The sequence below is a fragment of the Neolamprologus multifasciatus genome, chromosome 16 (genome assembly GCF_963576455.1).
Source record: "Neolamprologus multifasciatus chromosome 16, fNeoMul1.2, whole genome shotgun sequence".
NCBI classification, from domain to species: domain Eukaryota; kingdom Metazoa; phylum Chordata; class Actinopteri; order Cichliformes; family Cichlidae; genus Neolamprologus; species Neolamprologus multifasciatus.
This window is the reverse complement of record NC_140454.1, coordinates 6,618,548-6,640,852: the sequence shown is the minus strand read 5'-3', so window position 1 is coordinate 6,640,852 and position 22,305 is coordinate 6,618,548. Positions and strand designations below refer to the sequence as shown.

Sequence of the window (22,305 nt, the reverse complement as noted above, 5' to 3'; positions counted from 1 at the left end):
GTGTGTGAATAGGTGGGTGACTGGTTGTGTAAAGCGCTTTGGGGTCCTTAGGGACTAGAAAAAGCACTTTACAAATACAGGCCCTTTACCTTTAAATGCAAAGTACAGTTGTTTTTATGGCTTCTAAAAATGTATTATTAGTAATTGTAACCTCTTGACACCACTTCAGATCTGATCTGTACCTGCTAGAATTAATTGGTACTTCTATTTATGACTGAGCTTGTTACATAATTCCTACCCTGACAGGCTTTGGAACAGTTACAATGTGGAAAGAGAGTGAAGAGTAAGACCTGAATGCTGCTCCCAAACAAGGCATCAAATCTTCTTCAGAACATTAATGTGAGCCTCCCTTTCAGATTAAACTTTCAGCAGGGCTGCCAGCGCCGAATTGGACAGCAGGAAACAGAAGGATTTGCCTGCTGCTGAGTCCAGCAGGAATGTGCATAAGCCTCTCAAACAGAGAAGAAAAAGGGGAAGTTTCTTAAACAAAACATTACCTTGTAGGTTTGTACCCACAGGCTTTGGTATTTTTGTCTGCCATCAAAGTGAGCAGATGATGATCAAGGTTGTATAACTGCTGCTGAATAATTGGTTTGGGCTCATTGGAACCAGTCGGGTTGTTACTTTTTGTTAAAGGGATCTGATTCAGTACAGTGCAGGGAGGTTTGGTGGCAATGCAAAGCTGGGAAAAAGTTGTACTCGGTGGCCCAGTTGATTTGATATGAATTTGTTTCAGATAAATTAGTTGTATAGTTCTGTCTCCCAGCAAATCTCATGTGCATACTATTTAGATTTTGTAGGAGTTGCTGACCTTTTATTTAACTAAAATACTTCTGGAAAGGTCACACTCCTCTTTCCTCTCCATTGCCCACACTTACACATCGTGGCCAACGTTTTCTTTTCATACAGACGACTTTCCTCAGCTTTGTCGTTTTTTTTTTTTGTCTGTCAGTGACAAAGACCCACATTTGATATTATGCTTTGTGTTTTAAACAAAGGAGACTTTGACTTACGAAACATAAATTGAGCTTTTGAAAGGCTAGATTGCAGTAACTTTATACAAGAAAGGCTGCGATAATTGCCCTAGTTAACCCGCTTAACGCCCATATATTCTCTTTTTACAGTTGAGCAGATGGATCATTTAGATGACCTTTTTAGTCATTAATATTTAATAACATGGAGTGATGAAAAATACGCTTTGCAGATGTTTTTCTGGTTCCATTGTCCTTTGGGCGATTATTACCTCTTGACAAGAAGACATTTTTTTAACTTGATTGCAGTGCTAAGGAACATTGTTCACATCTCACATCTCTTATTTTATTACCTTTTTAAATTATTTTTCACAAAGATTAGCACAGTCACCAAAAGAGCATAGACACCTATCTAAACTTTGTATAACTTGTCTGTTGGATATGGAAAATGTAGTGTAGATCAAATTTGCTGAATCTGTTTTCTTCTTTCTTCTGAGTTAATATTCAGTTCTGAGTTGTGCTCTTTTAGACAGACCTGTGGTGTTCTGTCCATGACAGGCCAGGCCAAATTACAGAAAATAATACCAGCAGTTTTATTACAACTTTGTATTCAAACTAGGCTCTAGGGTGAAAAACAAACAGCCACAGTAGCCATGTGGGGATATATATGTGATACAGGGATTCACAGTAACCCTATAATCCTAGCTCCGCCCGTAGTGCAGGAGAGTTGCACATATTGTCATATAATCACATATTGTTGGCCTATCTAATTCAATTGTGTCATCATTAACTGAGCTGAAATCCTTTGACCATTCAGCTCTTCATTTGAAAACACAAGCGACACTGTTGTCAAAGTTATTTGTTTAATTTTCTTTGCACACGGGGCAAGGGGATGCCAGCAAATACCTTTACACTCAGACCAGTGCCGTCTGAGGCTCTTTGGCACCGAGCCTGGAAACGGGCATCCGGGCTGAGGTTTATCCAGGGAGCTCATGTAGAGCTGAAAAGGCCAGTCTGACCAGTAACACTCTGAGGCAGAAAACAGAACACAGCAGATGTTTAATTCTGCTGCCAAATAAGTTGGTAACCAGTTACTCATCGCCAGCCAGGCTGGTCTGAATTATTCTGGGGAGTTTGATTTGGCTTCATTAATTGCCACTGGGTATATTACAGGGCAGGCTGCAGGGCCACAGAGGACCTGGGTCCATAGAAGAGGACAAACAGTCCAGAACTGTGCAGGACGCTTTAACTGTGCTTGCTAAATTTTAAACTGAGTGATTTGTTGGAACAAAGGTTCACTTTAAAGCAAAAGGCATCATGGTAATCTTGACTTTGGTGACGACAGCTCATTTTATTTCACGTCTCCCAAAATTGCACCACATATATGTTAGAAATTAATTTTTCTGCTGGTAACAGCTGCAGCGTTTTGTGAAGAAATGCCATTTATGATCGAGTTAGATAGTAGATTAAATCCCTGTGACACTAACTGAACTCGGCTACTTTGTTAAAGTCGAACGTGAGTATTTCCAGGTATCCTGAACACTCCAGAGAAAATACTGTTTCTTTAAATGGAGCAGGGTTGTCATGATACTTTCAAATTCAATACTGATACCCAGGAAAATGCTTGATATTCAATATCATTTTTGATACCACGGGAAAGATTTTGGCCCCATCCTACAACAACAGACGTAGTGGCAACAAAAGGCATTTCCTGTAAATGTAAAATTGTTAATTTTACATAACTTTTTACAATAATTTCCAAATTATAAGTTAGATTTAAAACACTGGTATTTAAGATTAAGTTTAGAGGATTTATTCATTTTACAAATTAGAAAAGTTAAAGTTTCTGATTTTGTCTACGTCTGCCTGCAACCTCTCACTGTTCACACTGATCCTCACTGTTCACACTGATCCACCTCATTCTGCAGCTCTGCTCTTCAGTCCTGAAACCGGCATAATCCTGCTGCTCTGCTCTGAATTTTACTCTTTATTTGCTCGGATTAGTTCTCCACACTCTAGACTCTCTATTCAGTTCACCTATAGTTCCCCCAGTGCTCTGTTTGCACAGCCTGCCTCGTTCTACATGTGGCTGCAATCGGCACTTCCACGGCTTAATATTTCATGACCTGCAGCTCTCTAGCTGCAATGTTAATTAAAATAGATGGCTGATGTGTCCATCTATCCTAATGAGTTCCTGGAATAACAAGCACCTATAACACGTGTTATTTAAATTCAGCAGTGTGGAACGCTAGACACATTTCCTGTTTGTTGTAGTAGTAGGAGTAGCTCTTCCTCAGAGTTTGCATTTAGAATTTTGATTGATTGATTGATTGAATCTTTATTTTGAACATGTTAAAAAAGTACAACAACATAGAATTAAAAGAGACAAATAAACAAAGCAAAACAAAAAGAAAACGAGCAACCACAACTACAAATAACTTTCATGTTCAAAAAGGAGCAGGAAGAAGCATAAGCTTATTTAATCCCACCCCTTTTCCACTATCTAGTAATCAATAGACTACAGAAATACCTCCTTGCAATTACATTATATGTCATGTGTATTTTTTTTATTATTCTTTATATATATATATATATATATATATATATATATACATATATGTTTCTATCTATCCATACAAACGTATATACACATACGCACATATACACATTTTCAATAACCCCATTAACACCTCAAAGGATACACAACCTACAAATATATATATACCCATACCAACATACCCGTGCACCCGCACACACATGAAAATATTAGACAACAACACCCTATCAAATCTCTACCTCTTCCCTGTACCCTGTAAAAACCATCTCCTTAAACCGCTTTTTAAACTGCGCCATGCTCAGACATTGCTTTATATCTTTACTTAGTCTGTTCCACAGCTTCACTCCACACACAGAGATGCAAAAACTTTTTAATGTTGTACGGATACGAGGATGTTTTAAATTTAATCCCCCCCTCAAATTGTATCCCCGTTCCCTTAAAAACCTTTTCCGACATTTAAATGTACCAGGCTTCAAGCAGCATGGTACGTTGTCAGCTTGTTCTGTTTGGATCAGCTCTTCTCTACTGAAGGGAGGAAGGGTCTCATAATTTGGCAAGAACCAGACCTTTATTTACTTTCTTGTAAGTCAGTAAACGCATCATCATACAGAGATGATGTTAATGGGAACGGCTCTTCTGGTAACACTTACACCTCAGATTTCAGCTTCATCACACGTCCTCAAACACACTGCAACTTAAATCTGGGATCTCTGACTTCAGCTTTCGGAGGGCAGCCCTGGATGTTAGGGAGAAATAGTCTGTACAGGAGTAAGAAGAGTAGACTTGCAACTAGACCTGCATGTCCACAGAGTTGTGTAGAGGTCATGATAAGAAACACAAGGCACGACACGGAGACTTGAAACACAAATGCTTTGTATGTATCTCCACACATCACCTCTACACTTTCTTCCATTTTCATTCGATTCAGAGCCAAACCAAGTGAATGTATGCATCACACGCACAAACACACACACCTGAGCTCTCAATCATCTCCCACTCTCTTCGAGCCGACAGTTTACAAGACAGGGAGAATGGAGACTGAATAATGGCATCACGTTTTCGTGCCTCGTGTGAATTCATACCTCTGAAACCTGTCGTCTAATGAAACCGGCACGGAGCCGGGGACGGAGAGTGTGAGTGTTCGAGAGAGGGAGAGAGAGATAATGGAGGGGGAGAGGGAGAGAGAGGTGTGTGAAATTGTGATAGATGGAGAGAGCATGTTGAAGAGCGGGGGGTGGAGTTCAGTTGAAGTAGTGAGAACCTGTGTGGTGTATCAAAGGGAAGGAAAGGGAGAGTACATGAATCTATGTTAAAAGAGCAGGAGAGCTGATGAGAGTGTGTGTTGGTTTGCAGCTGGCGAGGTCTGTGTGCACGAGGCAGTGGCAATAATTCCCTGAATAAATAAACGTCATCTCGGCCAATTTGTCTCTGATAAGCAGCGCCTGGCAACCCTAAAATCAACTCCTGGAAGCACCAATTCAACTTCATGTGATGCCTTTGGTGTTGTTTATATCAAGGCTGCAGAGCAGTCAGGTCGTGAAAACCCATGGCAACAGGACATGACAGAGATGATACAGGAAGTTGCACGGTGACCGTTCATAGGGAAAGATGTTGTTGAGTCAAATTAACAAAAATTGCATTTTTGAATGAGATATATATGTAAAAAAGCGTGAATGGAGTGTCTGCAAATCTGGGTTCTGAATGGAGCGATCAAGGAAAGATTAGGGAGAACGCAGCAAGACAGTGATGAATGAGCACAAGCAGATGGTTCGGTATACGAGGGAGGGGCAGACAAAAAGATGGAGGCTGAGCTGGAGAGAGAAACTTTCCAGGTGTGATAACAAGGTTATTTCCAAAGATGAGAGCGAGCAGAATTTCTCAAGGTTAGAGAAACACACCCAGAAGAGTCCGGCGGATACGCAGAAGTAATCTGCACATTTAAATTTTCTTTTGCTTTGAATTTGGAGTTGGGATTAGAAGATCGAGGGTGATTCATTTGATGAGGTTGTTGCTAGATTGGATTGGCCAAAGAAATGCTCCGCTGTCATTGGTTTTCATGTTGGCAAACGGGGACGAGGTGAAAAACCCAGAGAACACCTTCACTACTTGAGAAGCTGGAGTTTTTAAAAATGAATAAAGAAAAAAGCCTTTCGCTAAGAGCTTCTGCTCTACATACAGAAGGGCAGTTTGTCCCCAATCAGTTAATCCAGTCCAAACCTTTTTGTTTATATGTTACCAATTCACAGCAACAGTCACCTCAAGGTGCTTTATATTGTAAGGTAAAGACTCTACAGTATTTCAAGTTCTTTGAAGTATCACTTGCAGGTTTTTTCATGAACATAAGGATTGAATAATCACTTACAGAGGATTTTAAGGGCTATTTTTTTTTCTATTTGGATCAATACCCAAATTGTTATCTTCAAATCCAAGACATTTTAGTGTTTAATATATTTATTATTTTCCACAATGAAATACAAAAATACAAAGCATCAAATAAAAGTAAAAGAGGGAAAAAAATAAAAAATAAAAATAAAAACCCACCCTAACAAACAACACCCCTGTTCGCTGTCAAGTAATCAAAAGTTTAAAAGGAAAAACTTACAATCAGCGCAAAATAACACCAGCCAAGGTATACAGAATAAGAAGAAAGAAAAAATAAGCAAACAAATACAATTACAAATAGATAAATAGATAAATAAATAAAGGTCATTCCTGAACTTGTGTAGATGGTTGGTCAAAAAATATCAAGAAGGGTTTCCAGACTAAATCCAAGACATTTTAACACAACATACGTTGTCTGGGATGTTCTGTTCGAGATGTTTGATTAACACCAAAACTCCCTTTGGTGTTAAAATCCTCTTTTCTGGACGATAGACAAGAGGTTTGATACCCTTTTGTTGTTTTAGAAGAAAACAGGTCCGTATATAAAATGTTAGTGTCACATTTCATTTGCTTCATAACACAACAGTATTAATGATTGACAGAGCAGAGGTGTCATTGTTGTAAACACATAGGAAGCACTGCATTTAGGAGCTATTGCACAAAACCTTTAGAGGAGTATTCTGAGACGGTATCTTTGACAGGCCTCTGTCTTTGCGTCAGCAGTGTCACATTGCTATGGGAGCCTCAAGCGTACCTGTAGGTGATGGAAGTGACAGAAGGGAGGGAGATGGGGGTTGTGTGGTGCAGCAGAGGGGCTCTGCTCTACCAACGGTCGCGCCAATCTGTCAAGATCCGGCAGGCAGCCAGGGCATCTTGCTATCAGCTCCGCCCGCCTGACTGCAGTGTATTTTTAGAGTGATTTAGAGGTTCCTGTCTATGATGATAATAACACTGCAGCTCCTGCATGAAGCCAGACACTCTCCTTTTGAATGGATTCATAGATAAGAAGGGATGGCGAGCAGACTCAGGAATTCTAGCTGTTCACGCAGCTTCTGATATGAAATGGGGACGGATTTAAAGGGCAGTGCCACTGACTTTTACCTCTGAAATATGGTGGTAATGTATGCAAACTGAACTAAAGCAAACTGGAAGGCAATAGTAGAAAGGGTATAGATGATCTGATGAAATAGTCATTTTGATGATATTTCCTATAATATCCTATAACTCCTTTTTTGCCTTTAATTTCTAAGGAGCGTTTTGATTTACATAAAGTTGAACCTTTTAGGCATAAAGTCAGTTTTAATAACTTATAATAAGCAGTTCCCTGTTCCTGTAATGTCTTATGATTACTAGTCTCCTCCTCAGAATGGGAAAGTGTTTGAATTAGTCCTACTGTGACATGCTTTCTAACACACATTAGCAAAGGAAAAACATTTTAAAATGTCACTGAATAACAGACAAACACACAGAGCTGCTCTTTTGGCTGCAAACATCATGTTTTATGGTTGCTACCATTCGCCTTGGCTGAATGCTTTTGCCCATTGGTTGGCCACTCCATATCTTTCTGAAAATATTAATTCAACAGTTTTAAATTCAGTTTTTTTAATTTTCCTTCTTTCTTTTTTCTTTTTTCTTAGAAATGCACTGATTGCAGCTTCCTTGGCTTCTTGGTCTTTTTCTTTTTTAACTGTGTCTACTTTTTGCTGATTTCAATGATCTGAGTTCCGATTAGCTTTAAAAGATCCATCTTGAACTGCGTGAGAGGGATTTTTTTTCATTGGTTTGTTGTTCAGAATGTTTCTGTGGTGGTGTGTCAATGTCACAAGCTATTGTCATGTTAGCTTGTGGCTGTGAATGCACATCAGACTATTTATTTGAAGTATTATAAACATTTTAAATCTAACCGCTGTCTGGGTTGATGTAATTATGTCCAATGATTTGATTTAAAGCTGTACATTTACAGCAGCAGCAAGCCTGTTCTGTATTCACAGTAAATTGAGCAAAAATGTAAGCATACTTTAAGTAATAAATTAATTATATTAAAGTTAAACACACTAATTTACAGTATAGGTAACGTAACAGAGAGTAGAGAGTGTAATTGTAGCTATATTTGACAAATTTCAGTTAACGCCACACACTCAGTTTTTCTAAAAGCCACCAGACACACAAATTGTTAGTAGTTTGGAAAAAGGAAAGCTACAAGGTTTGGTGCTATAAAGACAAACCCATTGAGCGAGCCTGAAGAACGATGCTAATGCCAAATGAGACGGTGGCTAATCAGAGAGAAAATTATCTTGACCATGTGATCAGTGAATGTCCTGTCAAAGACGTACACAGGCTTACACTCCAAAAACACAAAATAATCAGTAAAGCAAGTTTAAAGTGGATTGGATGAACTGTTGTCAACAGAGGCAAAGAACAGAAACACACATGCAGGCCTCTTGGACTGAGTGGTGCGATATGTGACGTGCTTATCATCAGGTTAGGGGTAAATCATCGTTGTTGGAGGGATAACGCTGCACAGACTAAGTCTTTGTAGAAAATAGATCCAACTGTTATCTGCACTGAGTGGTTCAGTACATCTCTTCGAAAAAGCAATGCACTGTGTACAGTTTGCAGCTTTTTCCATGCATGCGTCTTTGGGAGAGCCTCTGATGGATGTAAAACCAATGTCACTGTTAATTGCATAAATAAATATTCATATGAGCAATAACTGATGGAAGAATTTCAATTGTTTGATCTTGTGTGTTGTACAGGTAGTTCTCAACTGGGGGCAACCATCGTGGATGCAGTAGATACTCTGTACATCATGGGTCTGCACGAGGAGTTCAAGGATGGCCAGGAGTGGATTGAACAGAATCTGGACTTCAGTGTGGTGTGTACCCACCTTCCCTCTCTACACATAAAATACCCAAGAACACTTGGGTATAATTAAGCCTTCCATTAATATCTTAATGATGGTCTCCAGCTTGTCCACATAATGCTCTTAAGAATGTGCTGCTGTCATAAGAGATGACTTGCACTTAAATAAATGTCACCGGAGTGCTCATTGATCTGATGCATGCTTTCTTGACATGATTTTTCATCAGCCCATCAGCACTATTAGACCATAAATAATATGCAAACATTACTCAAAATCCCTGTGAATGTTGGCACTGAATTGTCACCAATTAATTCATCTAGATTGTATCACTTCAATGTTGCTGTTGGAAACTATTAGACTAGAGAATATTTTCAGTATTTATCCTCATATCGAGCATTATAGTAATAATGATTTCAAACATTGCTTCACTCAGGCTTTGTTTTGCAGTCACAATCGTGACTTTGTCCTCTCTATCCATTTTCTTCTCCCTTCCTCTCCTCACAGCCTTTTCTGTTAAGTGTTTCTCATTTCCATGTCTTGTCCATCAGTTCCGCAGCTCCCCTCATTTATTTCCTCTGTTTCAGTCTCCCATCACCAGCTTTTCTTTCCTTCCTTTCAGATGTCAATCACCTCTTTTTTTAATAATAATAATAATAATAATAATAATAATAATAATAATAATAATGGATTGCATTTATATAGCACTTTTCGGGGCCCTCAAAGTGCTTTACAATTCCACTAATCATTCACTCTCACATTCACACACCGGTGGAGGCTACAGTTGTTGCCACAGCTGCCCTGGGGCAGTCTGACAGAGGCGAGGCTGCCATATCGCGCCATCGGCCCCTCTGGCCATCACCAGTAGGCTGTAGGTGAAGTGTCTTGCCCAAGGACACAACGACCGAGACTGTGCTGCTTGCTAGGACTGCAGCTGTTGATTATTTTAGTAATTAAGTAATGTATCGATAATTCCATCGATTAATCGAGTAATCGGATAAGAAATGCTGTTCTCTTATTAATGAACACACAGGTTTTTCAAAATGAACTACTCGTTGGTTTTCATTTTTAGAAATTGCAGTTTTTTAGAGCAAACAGCTGTCAAAAAACAAAAAGAAAGCAACTTAACCCTTTAAAATGACACGTAAATACAATCAAATTACATTTTTTAAAGAAAATATTTTCTTAAATGCAAAAATATATAAATAATCTCAAATAGAGCCAAAGTCTAAATAAAATAAGATATACATGGAATCTAACCTAATGCATATCAATTGACCTTCAGTGGTGATCACAGGAACAGTGCTGCTGTTTAGGACGCTAGAAACATGTTTTCTTTCACTCAGTCTCGGGGATGGTGCTGCTGCCGCCGCTTTGTTCTTCACGGTGTGTAAACAGACTCTGGCTCCACGTTAAACTTTGACACCATCATCATCATCATTATCTCTGCTGTTGTGTTATCAGTGTGTTTGCCCTTAATGTCAAAGTTTTATTGTCACGCTGCTCCTAAATGCGTTTATATTGCAGGTGTGTTTTAGTTGCAAACGTGGCTCCATGGTGACAGTGGCACGCTACGGAGCCATGTGTTAAATGAAGCATCGAAGCCGAGAATTTGTGTTGAGAATTATTTTGTAATTGAAGTATTCAAATTATGCGCTGAATTGTTGCAGCCCTTCTCCTCCTATATACTCCGTTATTAGCATTTTCTGCTCTTAAGCATGCTTCATACAACTCGCCTCATTCACCCATTTACACACATTGACATAAACACTTTTTTCTATGCTTTCCTACCTAAGTGTTTACTATCTAACATTCGTACATAACCCACGAATTTGGAAAACAACTTGGGAGTTAGTATCTTGCTGAAGATATTTGGTATGCAGCCTGAAGCAGGAATCGACCAACCTTCCGATTAGTAGATGAGCTGCTCTACCTCCTGAGCCAAAGCAGCTCTCTCATTCCCCATCTTCCACTACTCACTCGCTACTCCGGTACATTCTCAGCCTTTAAAAGTGCCTCTGTATTTCTAAATAATCTGGATTTCAATTCAATTCAATTCAATTTTATTTATATAGCGCCAAATCACAACAAATGTCGCCTCAAGGCGCTTCATAGATACAGAGAAAAGCCCAACAATCATATGACCCCCTATGAGCAAGCACTTTGGCGACAGTGGGAAGGAAAAACTCCCTTTTAACAGGAAGAAACCTCCGGCAGAACCAGGCTCAGGGAGGGGCGGGGCCATCTGCTGCGACCGGTTGGGGTGAGAGAAGGAAGACAGGATAAAGACATGCTGTGGAAGAGAGACAGAGATTAATAACAGGTATGATTCAATACAGAGAGGTCTATTAACACATAGTGAGTGAGAAAGGTGACTGGAAAGGAAAAACTCAATGCATCATGGGAATCCCCCGGCAGCCTACATCTATTGCAGCATAACTAAGGGAGGATTCAGGGTCACCTGGTCCAGCCCTAACTATATGCTTTAGCAAAAAGGAAAGTTTTAAGCCTAATCTTAAAAGTAGAGATAGTGTCTGTCTCCCGAATCCAAACTGGAAGCTGGTTCCACAGAAGAGGGGCCTGAAAACTGAAGGCTCTCCCTCCCATTCTACTTTTAAATACTCTAGGAACAACAAGTAGGCCTGCAGAGCGGGAGCGACGTGCTCTAATAGGGTAATATGGTACTACAAGGTCATTAAGATAAGATGGGGCCTGATTATTTAAGACCTTGTATGTGAGGAGCAGGATTTTGAATTCAATTCTGGATTTAACAGGAAGCCAATGAAGGGAAGCCAAAACAGGAGAAATATGCTCTCTCTTTCTAGTCCCTGTCAGTACTCTTGCTGCAGCATTTTGGATTAACTGAAGGCTTTTCAGTGAGTTTTTTGGACATCCTGATAATAATGAATTGCAGTAGTCCAGCCTGGAAGTAATAAATGCATGAACTAGTTTTTCAGCGTCACTCTGAGACAGGATATTTCTAATTTTAGAGATGTTGCGCAAATGGAAGAACGCAGTCTTACATATTTGTTTAATATGTGCGTTGAAGGACATATCCTGGTCAAAAATGACTCCAAGGTTCCTCACAGTGTTACTGGAGGCCAAGGTAATGCCATCCAGAGTAAGAATCTGGTTAGTTACCATATTTCTAAGCTTTTCAGCGCCGAGTACAATGACCTCAGTTTTATCTGAGTTAAGAAGCAGAAAGTTAGTGGCCATCCAAGTCTTTATGTCTTTAAGACATTCCTGCAGTTTAACTAATTGGTGTGTGTTATCTGGCTTCATGGACAGATAGAGCTGGGTGTCATCTGCATAGCAGTGAAAATGTATGCTATGTCTTCTAATGATGCTGCCTAGGGGAAGCATGTATAATGTAAACAGAATTGGTCCTAGCACTGAACCCTGTGGAACTCCATAATTAACCTCAGTGTGTGAAGAGGACTCTCCATTTACATGCACAAATTGGAGTCTATTAGATAGATATGATACAAACCACTGCAGTGCAATACCTGTAATACCTACAGCATGTTCTAATCGCTCTAATAGGATATTATGGTCAACAGTATCGAATGCTGCACTAAGGTCAAGAAGGACAAGCACAGAGATGAGTCCACTGTCAGAGGCCATAAGAAGATCATTTGTAACCTTCACTAAAGCTGTTTCTGTGCTGTGATGAACTCTGAAACCTGACTGAAACTCTTCAAATAAACCATTCCTCTGCAGATGATCTGTTAGCTGTTTGACAACTACTCTTTCAAGGATTTTTGATATGAAAGGAAGGTTGGAGATTGGCCTATAATTAGCTAAGACTGCTGGGTCTAGAGATGGCTTTTTGAGTAAAGGTTTAACTGCAGCCACCTTGAAGGCCTGTGGTACATAGCCGATTATTAGAGATAGGTTGATCATATATAAGATCGAAGAATTAATCAATGGCAGGACTTCTTTGAGCAGTTTTGTAGGAATGGGGTCTAAAAGACGTCAGCTTTGGAGTTTTGGAGACGTAAAAACGTCCTCCAAACGTTGATGGTTTGGAGGAAGTAATTATTGAAGTTAACTCAGAAAGATCGATTGGAGAAAAAGAGTCTAACTTAACATCAATGGTACTAAGAGTAGCTGTAGATAATATTACATCTGTGGGATGATTATTGGTAATTTTTTCTCTAATGATAAAAATTTTATTTGTGAAGAAGTTCATGAAGTCATCACTAGTTAACGTTAAAGTAACGTTACATTTACATGTAGTCCTGTTTATTCTAATCAGTTTTCCCTAAATTCAATTCAGTTATTCTGTCCACATTCTGGCAATCCTCTTCTCTTTTTATTCCTGTCTTTATACCGGCACCAAACTCCGGTGCCCAAGCTTGTTAGTACCCCTACTGAGCCAATCACAGGACACCAAGCAGTTAGGTAGAGGGGATCTAACAGCCTGACACTTGGAGGGCTAATTAACCTCGGGATCACTGTGGTTCTGCAGAGAAAAGAGGAATGGAGAGAGTGAGAGGAGAAAGGCTTAGATTGCATGGAGGACATGGGTGAAATTGGCTTAGGAGAAATGCAACTGAGAGAGAAACTGAAACTGGTCAAGATCAGTCACAGTTTAGTTGAATGGAAGGAGGAAGATTAGGGGGGAGAGCAAAATGGCCGCAATATGGGTAAAATAGATGGGCAAGGGAAGGAGGAAAATATAAAGGTTAAGAAAAGAAAAGATGGGGAGAAAAGACAATTATACATAAAGATATAGTAGTGACTGTGTACTAGTAAAAACAAATCAGTTTGGGGTTGCATCAGACCCGTATAAAACAAACTATTTCAAGCTCTATGGATAGGCGTTGGGTTGAGAGTCACTTGGCCTCATCTCTGCTAAATTCAATGACTGAACTGGGCGTGTTCACTGTGCTGTTGTTGGTTTTTGGACCATATTTAATGGAACTACATGGTACAAGTTATTTACAGTCCATGAGGGCAACTCGTTTATATATGGAGCAGCTAATGTAATAAAAGTTCCCTTAGCAGCATGAGTATGAGATTTGTGCCTTATGAAAAAGATGGAGAATTATTAAATGTAAAACAAATGCAACGACAGTGACATGGAGATAAGAGCGTGAGGAAACAAAATTGCGAATATGCTCGTGTGAAGTAATAAAAATCAGGCAGGAGAGGAGAGCCCTCTGGTTACTTAGGAGGGAGAGTGGAGATTAGAGGGAGGAGAAGAAGAGAGAGGATGAGATTTGGAGCTGCTGTTAACAAGTGAGAGGAGGAGGGAGGCGTGTCGCTGTGTTTTCATTAATAGCCTGGTTTGATGCTCTTACACCTGTGTGCATTAGGCAAGGGATTCAGGCATAAGCTTCCAGCTATACTATAACATTCAGGAAAGGTTTAGCTAGCTTAGGCTAAACCTTAGAAATATGGTCATGGCATTACTCTGGCTTTTGCATGGGCCTTTTACAAAACAGGTAATATCCCAGCTTGGAGTGAGCCATATTTTTCTTCCAGCCTGCAGTGGCCTGGCAGTGTAATTGGCAGCAGAAGTGTTATTAAACTTGGCCCTTGTGAATATCAAAGATTTGTTCAACCTAAAGAGAGCAGCTGTACCCAGCATCCCCAGTCAGAGCACTGAGGCTGGAACCAGGCCATAGTCTGCATTTCCATTTGGGAGATTAAATACATCACTCTTAGTCGAGTTTAATCACTTTCCGGTGCATATAGGAGTGCAAGTTGCCCAATATTACATTGAGGTTAGCTGCTTCTGTGTGTGCACCATCATTGTACTATAGTACTACAAGTACTGTAAGCTACTTGTAGACGTGTGCACATCCCTAAACCAGTATTTTATTGAGGCACCTTTTGGTTTAATCTCGGCATTTAGTCTTCTTGGATAGGTGTGTGTGTGTGTGTGTGTGTACACAGTATTTATTGGCTTGGCAATATTTGGCCACTCTTCTTCGCAGAAGCACTCCAAATCTGTCAGCTAGAGAGGGCATCTCTTGTGCACAGTCCTGTGCAGGTCAGTCCATAGATTGTTCTGTCGGATTTAGGTCTGATCCAAATTACTGATTTGGATGTGTACTCTGTGTCATTGTCCTGTTGGATGGTATAAGTCCTCTTCATCTGCAGCGTTCTGGCACTTTTGCTGTTTGATTGGTATTTGACTGGTATAATTTCATCCACTTAAAGAGGGGTTATATGGGACTAAAGCCCCAGTTCCAGCTGAAGAAGAGCATCCTGAAAGTGTAAGAATGCCACCACCATGCGTGGGTATGGTGTTCTTTTTGGTTATGCAACAAAAAGTGTTGTTTTTGGACAAAAGTACCTTTTCGAATTTTGGCCAAAAAATTCAGTCTCACACATTTTCCTTCATGCTTTTGGGAGAATTTATGCTTACGTTTGTTTGTTTTGGGGGTTTGGGTTTTTTTGTTTTTGTTTTGTTTTTTTGCAAATTGTACTCGGGTTTGGATGCTTTTCTTTGCCAGAAAGGCTTCCGTCTTGCAATCCTGCCCCATAGTCCAGACAAATGGAAAATACATATAGGGCTGGGCTATATCATACCGTTCATGGTAATACCGGTGTAATTTTGGGCAACGATAGGAAAATGAAATATCGCGATAGAATATGGGTAAAACGCGCAGGCGCAGTGCCTATGTTTACATACGCACATGGCGGCGACGCAGAATGAGAAGAGCGAAAGTGGATCGTTAAATGAAACCAGAATTGGTTTGTAAAAATGCTGCAACATCAGTGGTGTGGAACTGGTTTGGCTTTCGTCCGTCAGATACACAACAAAGCACTATTTTTGGTAGAGCATGCTAGCGGGCCGTCGTTATTACCGTGTTGTTTGGAAATTACAACACACTTAAAATCAATCCTTTGATTTTTCTGAAAATCGACAGTGCCCCTTATAATCCTGTGTGCCTTATGTATGAATTCTGGTTGTGTTTACTGACCTCGAAACGATTTTATGTACACGGCGCTCGAAAATCTGTCAAATGTTTTAGTACGACTTCGCGAATCCGCACCGCTTGATGGATTGTTGGAGCATTACGGCTATCGTAGGCAGGAGCTTCACGGAGTGATACGTACTGTGCTTCAACATAATATTACCGTATTGTGTGTGTATAACCTCTTTTTAAGTTTTGTGGATATTATACATGGTTATGCTGAGAATATGTCGGCCAATTTCCACTGGAAATGCCTTTTGGTTAAACTGTCAGCAAGGAATTTGCACTGTTACGTTTTTATATAACTTTAATGCACATAAAAAAACAGCTGCTTGTTTAAGTGAAAATACATTGATGGGGTTTTGATGTGGAGTTGTGAAGTATTTTGTCTAGTGTCAATTATATCGTCAGTTATATCATTATCGCAAATTTTCAAATGTATATCGTAATCAATATTTTTGGTCATATCGCCCTGCTTTAAATACATATTGAGATTGTTGTTACATAGTACACAACTGGTGCTTTCCAGAAATTCCTGCAGCTCCTTTAGTGTTACTCTAGATCCTCTGATAGGCTCCCGAGCTAGTTTTCACCTTGTCTTTTCATCAGTTTTTGGGGGACATCCAGTTCTTTGCGGTGTCAGTTTTTGATGACTGTCTTCACTGTGTTCCTCGTATATTCAGTGCAGTGGAAACTTTGGTACCTTTCTTCTCACTGATACCTTTCAACAGTGAAATCTCTTTGATGCTTTGTAAGCGGTCTGTGAACCAGAGCTTTTGATGCAGCAGGCAACTAAGTAAATGTCAGGAAGGTCCTGCTAGGACCGCTGAACTGTATTTGGGGTTAATCAGAGTCTCTTTAATTGATAGCAGGTGTGTACCCAAGAAGACAGAACGCTGTCTGCTGCTTCAACAGCGTATTCGTTTAAAGGTGTGCCGACTTATGCAAAAAGCTGATTGTTTAAAAAAAAATATCCACTAACAGATTTGTTTGTTGAAATAATTGAATTGCTTTGAAATCATTGTCAGTGAGTTATTGTGGTCTCATTTTTTTTTTTTTTTGAACCTCACTAAAACCTGGTATTTAAAGAGGTATGTGTACACCCTTTATAGCCACTGTACTAAGAATAGTTGCTATTCATCATTCCATAGCATTCATTAAAGTAGTTCCTGCAACTCCAAATTCATCCGAAGATGTTGTCTTCCATTTTTTCTTAGTTTAGTTTGATATGCGGGGGAGAAGAATTCAGTGCATCATGCAACAATACACAGGAACATGTGCCTGTGGCATCAAAACTAGTGGATGGTTCAGTTCTAATTGTAATCTTTGTCTTTTAGAAATATGTAGACTGTAATTTACCATTTCTTTTCTAAAGTTGAATGACCTCAATCTTTGTAGCATGTTGCCCTGTTCCTAGAACCCAGTTAGTTTAGTGAGCAATAAAGTCATTAGCCTAAACAATGAAAATAAGATCCAAGTTATCAAAAACTCCAGCTGAATTGTGCTGTAAGCTGTTTTGAAGTGGACTGCGAACCATACATGAGAAAATAACAAGTATTTTTGAAATATGTGATTGCAGAGTCGTGACATTATTTCCCTCGTCTTCATCTTGCATAAACATAGTAAATTGGTCTCTCTCTGTGTGTGTACACACAGTATTTATTGCTTAAAAGTAACTGTGTGGTTCTTGTGTGCTTTTAGCAAATTGATGCACATTTTTATTGCATATGTTACACCTGCGCTCATCTACCTCTCAATTCAGCCACCCACTTGCCACCAACACATCCTCCAGCTCCAGCTTTACCACTAATGAATGATTAAATAGCTGCCATGTCAGTTTGAGCCAAGCAGTGAGTCATTGTTGGACTCTCTAGTGTCCTGGTTAGACCCCCGCATTGCAGCTTGCCCTCAGATGATGGATGTGTCGGCATGCGAACAGCATCTATGCTAGGCCCAAACATCCAGCAAACTAATAGACTTTGATTGGGGTTATTAATGCATTAGTTAACAAAGTGAGGATTTGGTCTGATCCCATGCAGCAAGGAGATTGAAATACTGATTAATTCTAGCTGTTGTTTGAGCCCAGTCTGATTTCCTGGATTCATTTATGCAAAGTTCTTTATTCAGATTTTTTTCCTAGCATATGATGTTTCTGGCAATAAGAAATGCAGAGACATAATTCACAGTCTTTGACAAGGTAGAAAAGGCCACTCTGCTGTTAAAATGTGTATACCATTGCTGAGCTTTTGTGGTCCTGCTCACTTTAAGCTGTCATGTTTGGCATGATTAGACACATCTTCTCCCATCAGTTTCCTTCTAGAAGCCTTTTTACTGGAGGTGAAAGCAGTGACTTACTGTGTTGGCTCCTCTCGTGTCATTTCCAATGACAGTCGTTAATATTTTTAGCTGAATTGTCTGGATGACATGTTTTATCAAATTTGAAGATCTGTCATCAGATTAGTTGGAATACTTCAGTGAAATCACACACTGTGAATGAAACAAACAAACAAACAAAAAGATGCATCCAAACCAGCTGTTGAGATTCCAGGTTTTAATATGAATATTCTTTTGCAATTTTTTTTTAATTCCATTGTAAAATTTTATTGTTGAGCTTTTAAAACATAATGTTTTCAAATATGTTGTTTCATGCAAGTATCTTACACCAGGGATGTTTTAACATCATATAAAGCTCTGGGAATAAACAGCAATTAGGGTTGGGAGAGAGGTTAAAATCGACAGTCTACAAATATACATTCATGGAGGTGTGAAACATTAACCTGCGTGTCTCTTACCTTTTATTGTTAATATAATGATTAAAATCCAGCTAATACAGAGCCTTTCAGAATCAGCTTTATTGACAAGTATGTGTGAACTGGGCTCCGGCTGTTTCTTTACTTTCAGTGTACAGAACAGAGTAGACGGCAGACAATACTGAGAACATGACACCAACACGTGTAGCATGTTTATGTTGCATTTACAGAGCTGAAGCCACTGTTGATTATAAAGGGTTTAATAATTCCCATATTGACACATGTGGGCACACATGCCTATACACTTTAATGTACAGTTAGGTCCATACATATTTGGACAGAGACAATTTTTTTCTAATTTTGATTCTATACATTACCACAATGAATTTTAAATTAAATAACTTCAATGCGGTTGAAGTGCAGGCTTTGAGTAGGTTGAAAAAGATTGCATAAAAATGTGATGAACTAAAGCATTTTTACCACAATCCCTTTAATTCAGGGGCTCAAATGTCACTGGACAAATTCAGTAACTAAAAATAAAATCTTCATTTCTAATACTTGGTTGAAAACCTTTTGCTGGCAATGGGTCTAGTCTTCAACAAGCCAAATGCATGCTATATTATATATCTGTATTATGAAACACTGCCCAATCAATTTGACTGCATTTAGCTGGATTTGAGCTGACAGTATGTCTCTGACCACCTTAGATTTCATTCGACTCCTTCTGTCCTGTGTCACATCATCAATAAGTATTAGCGTCCCAGTGCCACTGGCAGCCATGCACGCCCAAGCCATCACACTGCTTCCACTGTGTTTTTATAGTTGATGTGGTACGCTTTGGATCAGGAGCTGTTCTGCGCCTTTTCCATAGGTTGATCTTGGTTTTAAACAGTGGGGGGTGGGGTGGGGTGGGGGGAGTGTTGTTAAGATCGTTAAAATAGGAGATCATATAATGAAGTGACCCTGGTGTTCTGTTTAGTAGCTCCATAACAAAATAAATGATTTCAGTCCAACCGTATATTCCTGTGCCGCTCTCAAGCCTCACTGCACAACCTGTGTAACTCCGGCTACGTCCACACGTACACGGGTATTTTTTGAAAACTGAGATTTTCTTTTGGAAAAAAAATCCCGTCCACACGTAAAAGCCAAAAAAGAAAGAAAACGCTGCCAGGAACATGCCAAAGCAGCAGGTGGCGATATATTCCCGACCCTGTAGAAATGTTGGCTTCTAGAAGTCTAGCAGCCTGGGTGGGAAAGAATAAACAAAGATGGCGCATAGAAGCAGCACTGAGTCGTATGTGTGGAGGGACAGTAACTGTGTGTGTATATGTAAGCATTTAAACAGCAAGTCCGCCATTGTAGAAATTCATTTCACCGAAACAATAACCTGGCGCACAGTGTGACGTCAAACTGTAGAAACAGTCATTGGACACAGTCATTGGTCCACACGTAAACGCAAAAATGTAGTTTTTGAAAATCTCCACCCTGGCAGGAGTTTTTAAAAAACCTCTATTTTCAGTGACCGAAAACGCCGTTTACGTGTGGACGAAAGGTGCAAACGCATAGAAAAATCTGCGTTTTCAAAAAATACCCGGGTACATGCGGGCGTAGCCTCCCACTTACTCGTCTGTGCTCACCTCAGGCTTTTTTTTTGTTTTGTTTTTGTTTGTTTTTTTAAATCAGGGTTGTTTTGTTCCTGCTTTTCATTGGGCTCAGTGCTTCTAAACTGCAACTGTAAATGGCTAACAAGTAAAGGCTGACTCATGCTGTAGACGGATGCCAGCCTTCACCTGGATGAGAGCTTCCCAGTCGCCACCTTTCATCGGGTTTAACACAAACCTGCAGCTCGTCTTGCTTTTCAGTGTGTTTTGTGAAGTGCTGATTGTGTGCCGGTAAAAATGAAAACCTTTTTAGTTGGGCTTAGTCTGAAAACTTTGGGTGCAGAGAGGAAATATGTGCAAGTTGAAAATAGGTTTATGCAGGCAGTATTCAACACTTTTCCCTTCCAGCACTAATCCACACATGGGATCTGAGGCAGGAAGCAACTCTGGTACTTTAAGACACATTCAAACAGCTTGCAAAATAAAAATTATCTCAACATCGAGTGTACGGCTGCTACATTCTCTCTCTCTCTCTCTCTTTTTTTGCTTATACTCAAGTAAAAGCCTCAACAATGAGGGCTTCACTATTTCATGAGCAAATCAGACCTGTTATATCTGAGAGGCCAAAATCCACCCTGCTGCGAACAGCCCATAGATGAAGAGATACTATAGAGATTGTGGGGTTTACCTTCAAAAGATGCTCAGATTTTCAGACATGAACCACAGTATTGTACAGCTAGATGTAACACTGTATGCCTCTGTAGATAAGAAAAGCATTCTTTAGGGAAATGTGCCTGTGGGAGAAGGCATGCCAAGAAGGCTCACTGTTCCCTGTATAGCTCTATTGAAAAGACTTCCCAGCAGAAGCATTATCTGACAGGTTATGACAGTTCTTTGCACTGAAGGAAATGCAAGAAGCCGAGAGAGGCTCTTGAATGAATTAAGTGGATTAGATGAAGCTAGGCAGGCATCAGGGCCAGGTTTGCGCTAATGTGAGTACCGGTGCTGACCAGTGTTCAGGGCTGAGCATCACAACCAGTCTTTGAATGTTCTTGTTCGCATGTGCTCCTGACTCCAGGTTAGAGTTACCTCATCAGGTTACAGAAGAGAGCACTGTAAACTGTGAGTACTGTAATCAGTAAGGCTCGATCATAAATATTTGATGTATTTATTTGAACCATGCTGTGGCTGATCTTAACATGTCATAGCCACGCAATGTTCCTGCACTCCTCCGCTTCTTTCTCCTCTTCGTTTACTGTAAACAGAGGTCATTCAGCCTGCACTTTAAAAAATGTGTAGGCAGAGTTCTCTCATCTTTGGTATGTTTTCATTTCTAATGTGAAAATATCAGCGCAAGGTCATGTTGTAAATTGCAAGGAGCTCTCAGCATTTGAATGTACGGGACCCAAAGGTGTTCCAGGTGAATAACATTTCTGCATCACAGTCGCTGTGTCATCAACCATGTTGTCAGTCACAGTATTCCAATTTCCCAAACACGAGGAATGCTGTGGTTTGAAGGAAGCTGCGAGGCCAGCAGTACAAGCATTGCACAGAGTGAAATCAGTCAAGTGTGTACATGAAAGTCTTAATTAGGTTCTCCTTTGGAGGCACATTAATTGGGATGAGCAGCCAACTAATTCAAATTGGCAAACAGTAACCATGGTAACAACTTTAGACCCAAATAATGTGCGAAATCACCTAAACCACTTTGTGTACTCGTGGTGGCTTTAGTTCAGTGTTTAATCCTCAAGACGTCTTTTCTCTCCTGTCGCTCTCACACCTTCATATCTGCTGGCAGGTTACTGACTTGTTGCTCAGCGCTAATGATTCAAAGATTTTTGTTTCACCTGGACAGCTTTTACTGTCTGATCTGTCTGAAAGTACCTTTCCACTTTGCATCTTTTCCTGTATGACATGCAAATTAGCAATAACATTAAGAAGCCATTGATCTTAGTGTTTTGTTATACAGCACCACTGGGCTTCACCAAAGCCAGACATTAATACTGTTCACAGTTATGTATCCAGTGTCACCAGAGAATAGAGCCAATAGGGGCGTGCTGTTTTGCCTGTTCTGTTTAGATCTTGGGTATTAGTGATTACTTTGTGCCATTTCCTGTAGCAAGCTGCTTTATTTAATGATTTTTGTGCTGTCTTAATTTTCCAGAATGCTGAGGTGTCAGTGTTTGAGGTCAACATTCGGTTCATAGGAGGATTGCTGGCTGCCTACTACCTCTCTGGACAGGAAGTAA

General features: G+C 39.9%; 1 protein-coding gene across 4 annotated transcripts in view; it reads left to right on the top strand.

Annotated features, from left to right (window-relative positions):
• Positions 1-22,305, top strand: part of man1a2 (mannosidase, alpha, class 1A, member 2) — a 144,457-nt gene that overhangs the window by 63,505 nt on the left and 58,647 nt on the right. For all 4 annotated transcript variants that reach the window (XM_085134472.1, XM_085134474.1, XM_085134473.1 and 1 more), the window contains exons 5-6: positions 8,667-8,785; positions 22,221-22,301. In XM_085134472.1, the coding sequence (XP_084990598.1) occupies positions 8,667-8,785; positions 22,221-22,301 (200 nt within the window). The remainder of the gene's footprint in view (positions 1-8,666; positions 8,786-22,220; positions 22,302-22,305) is intronic.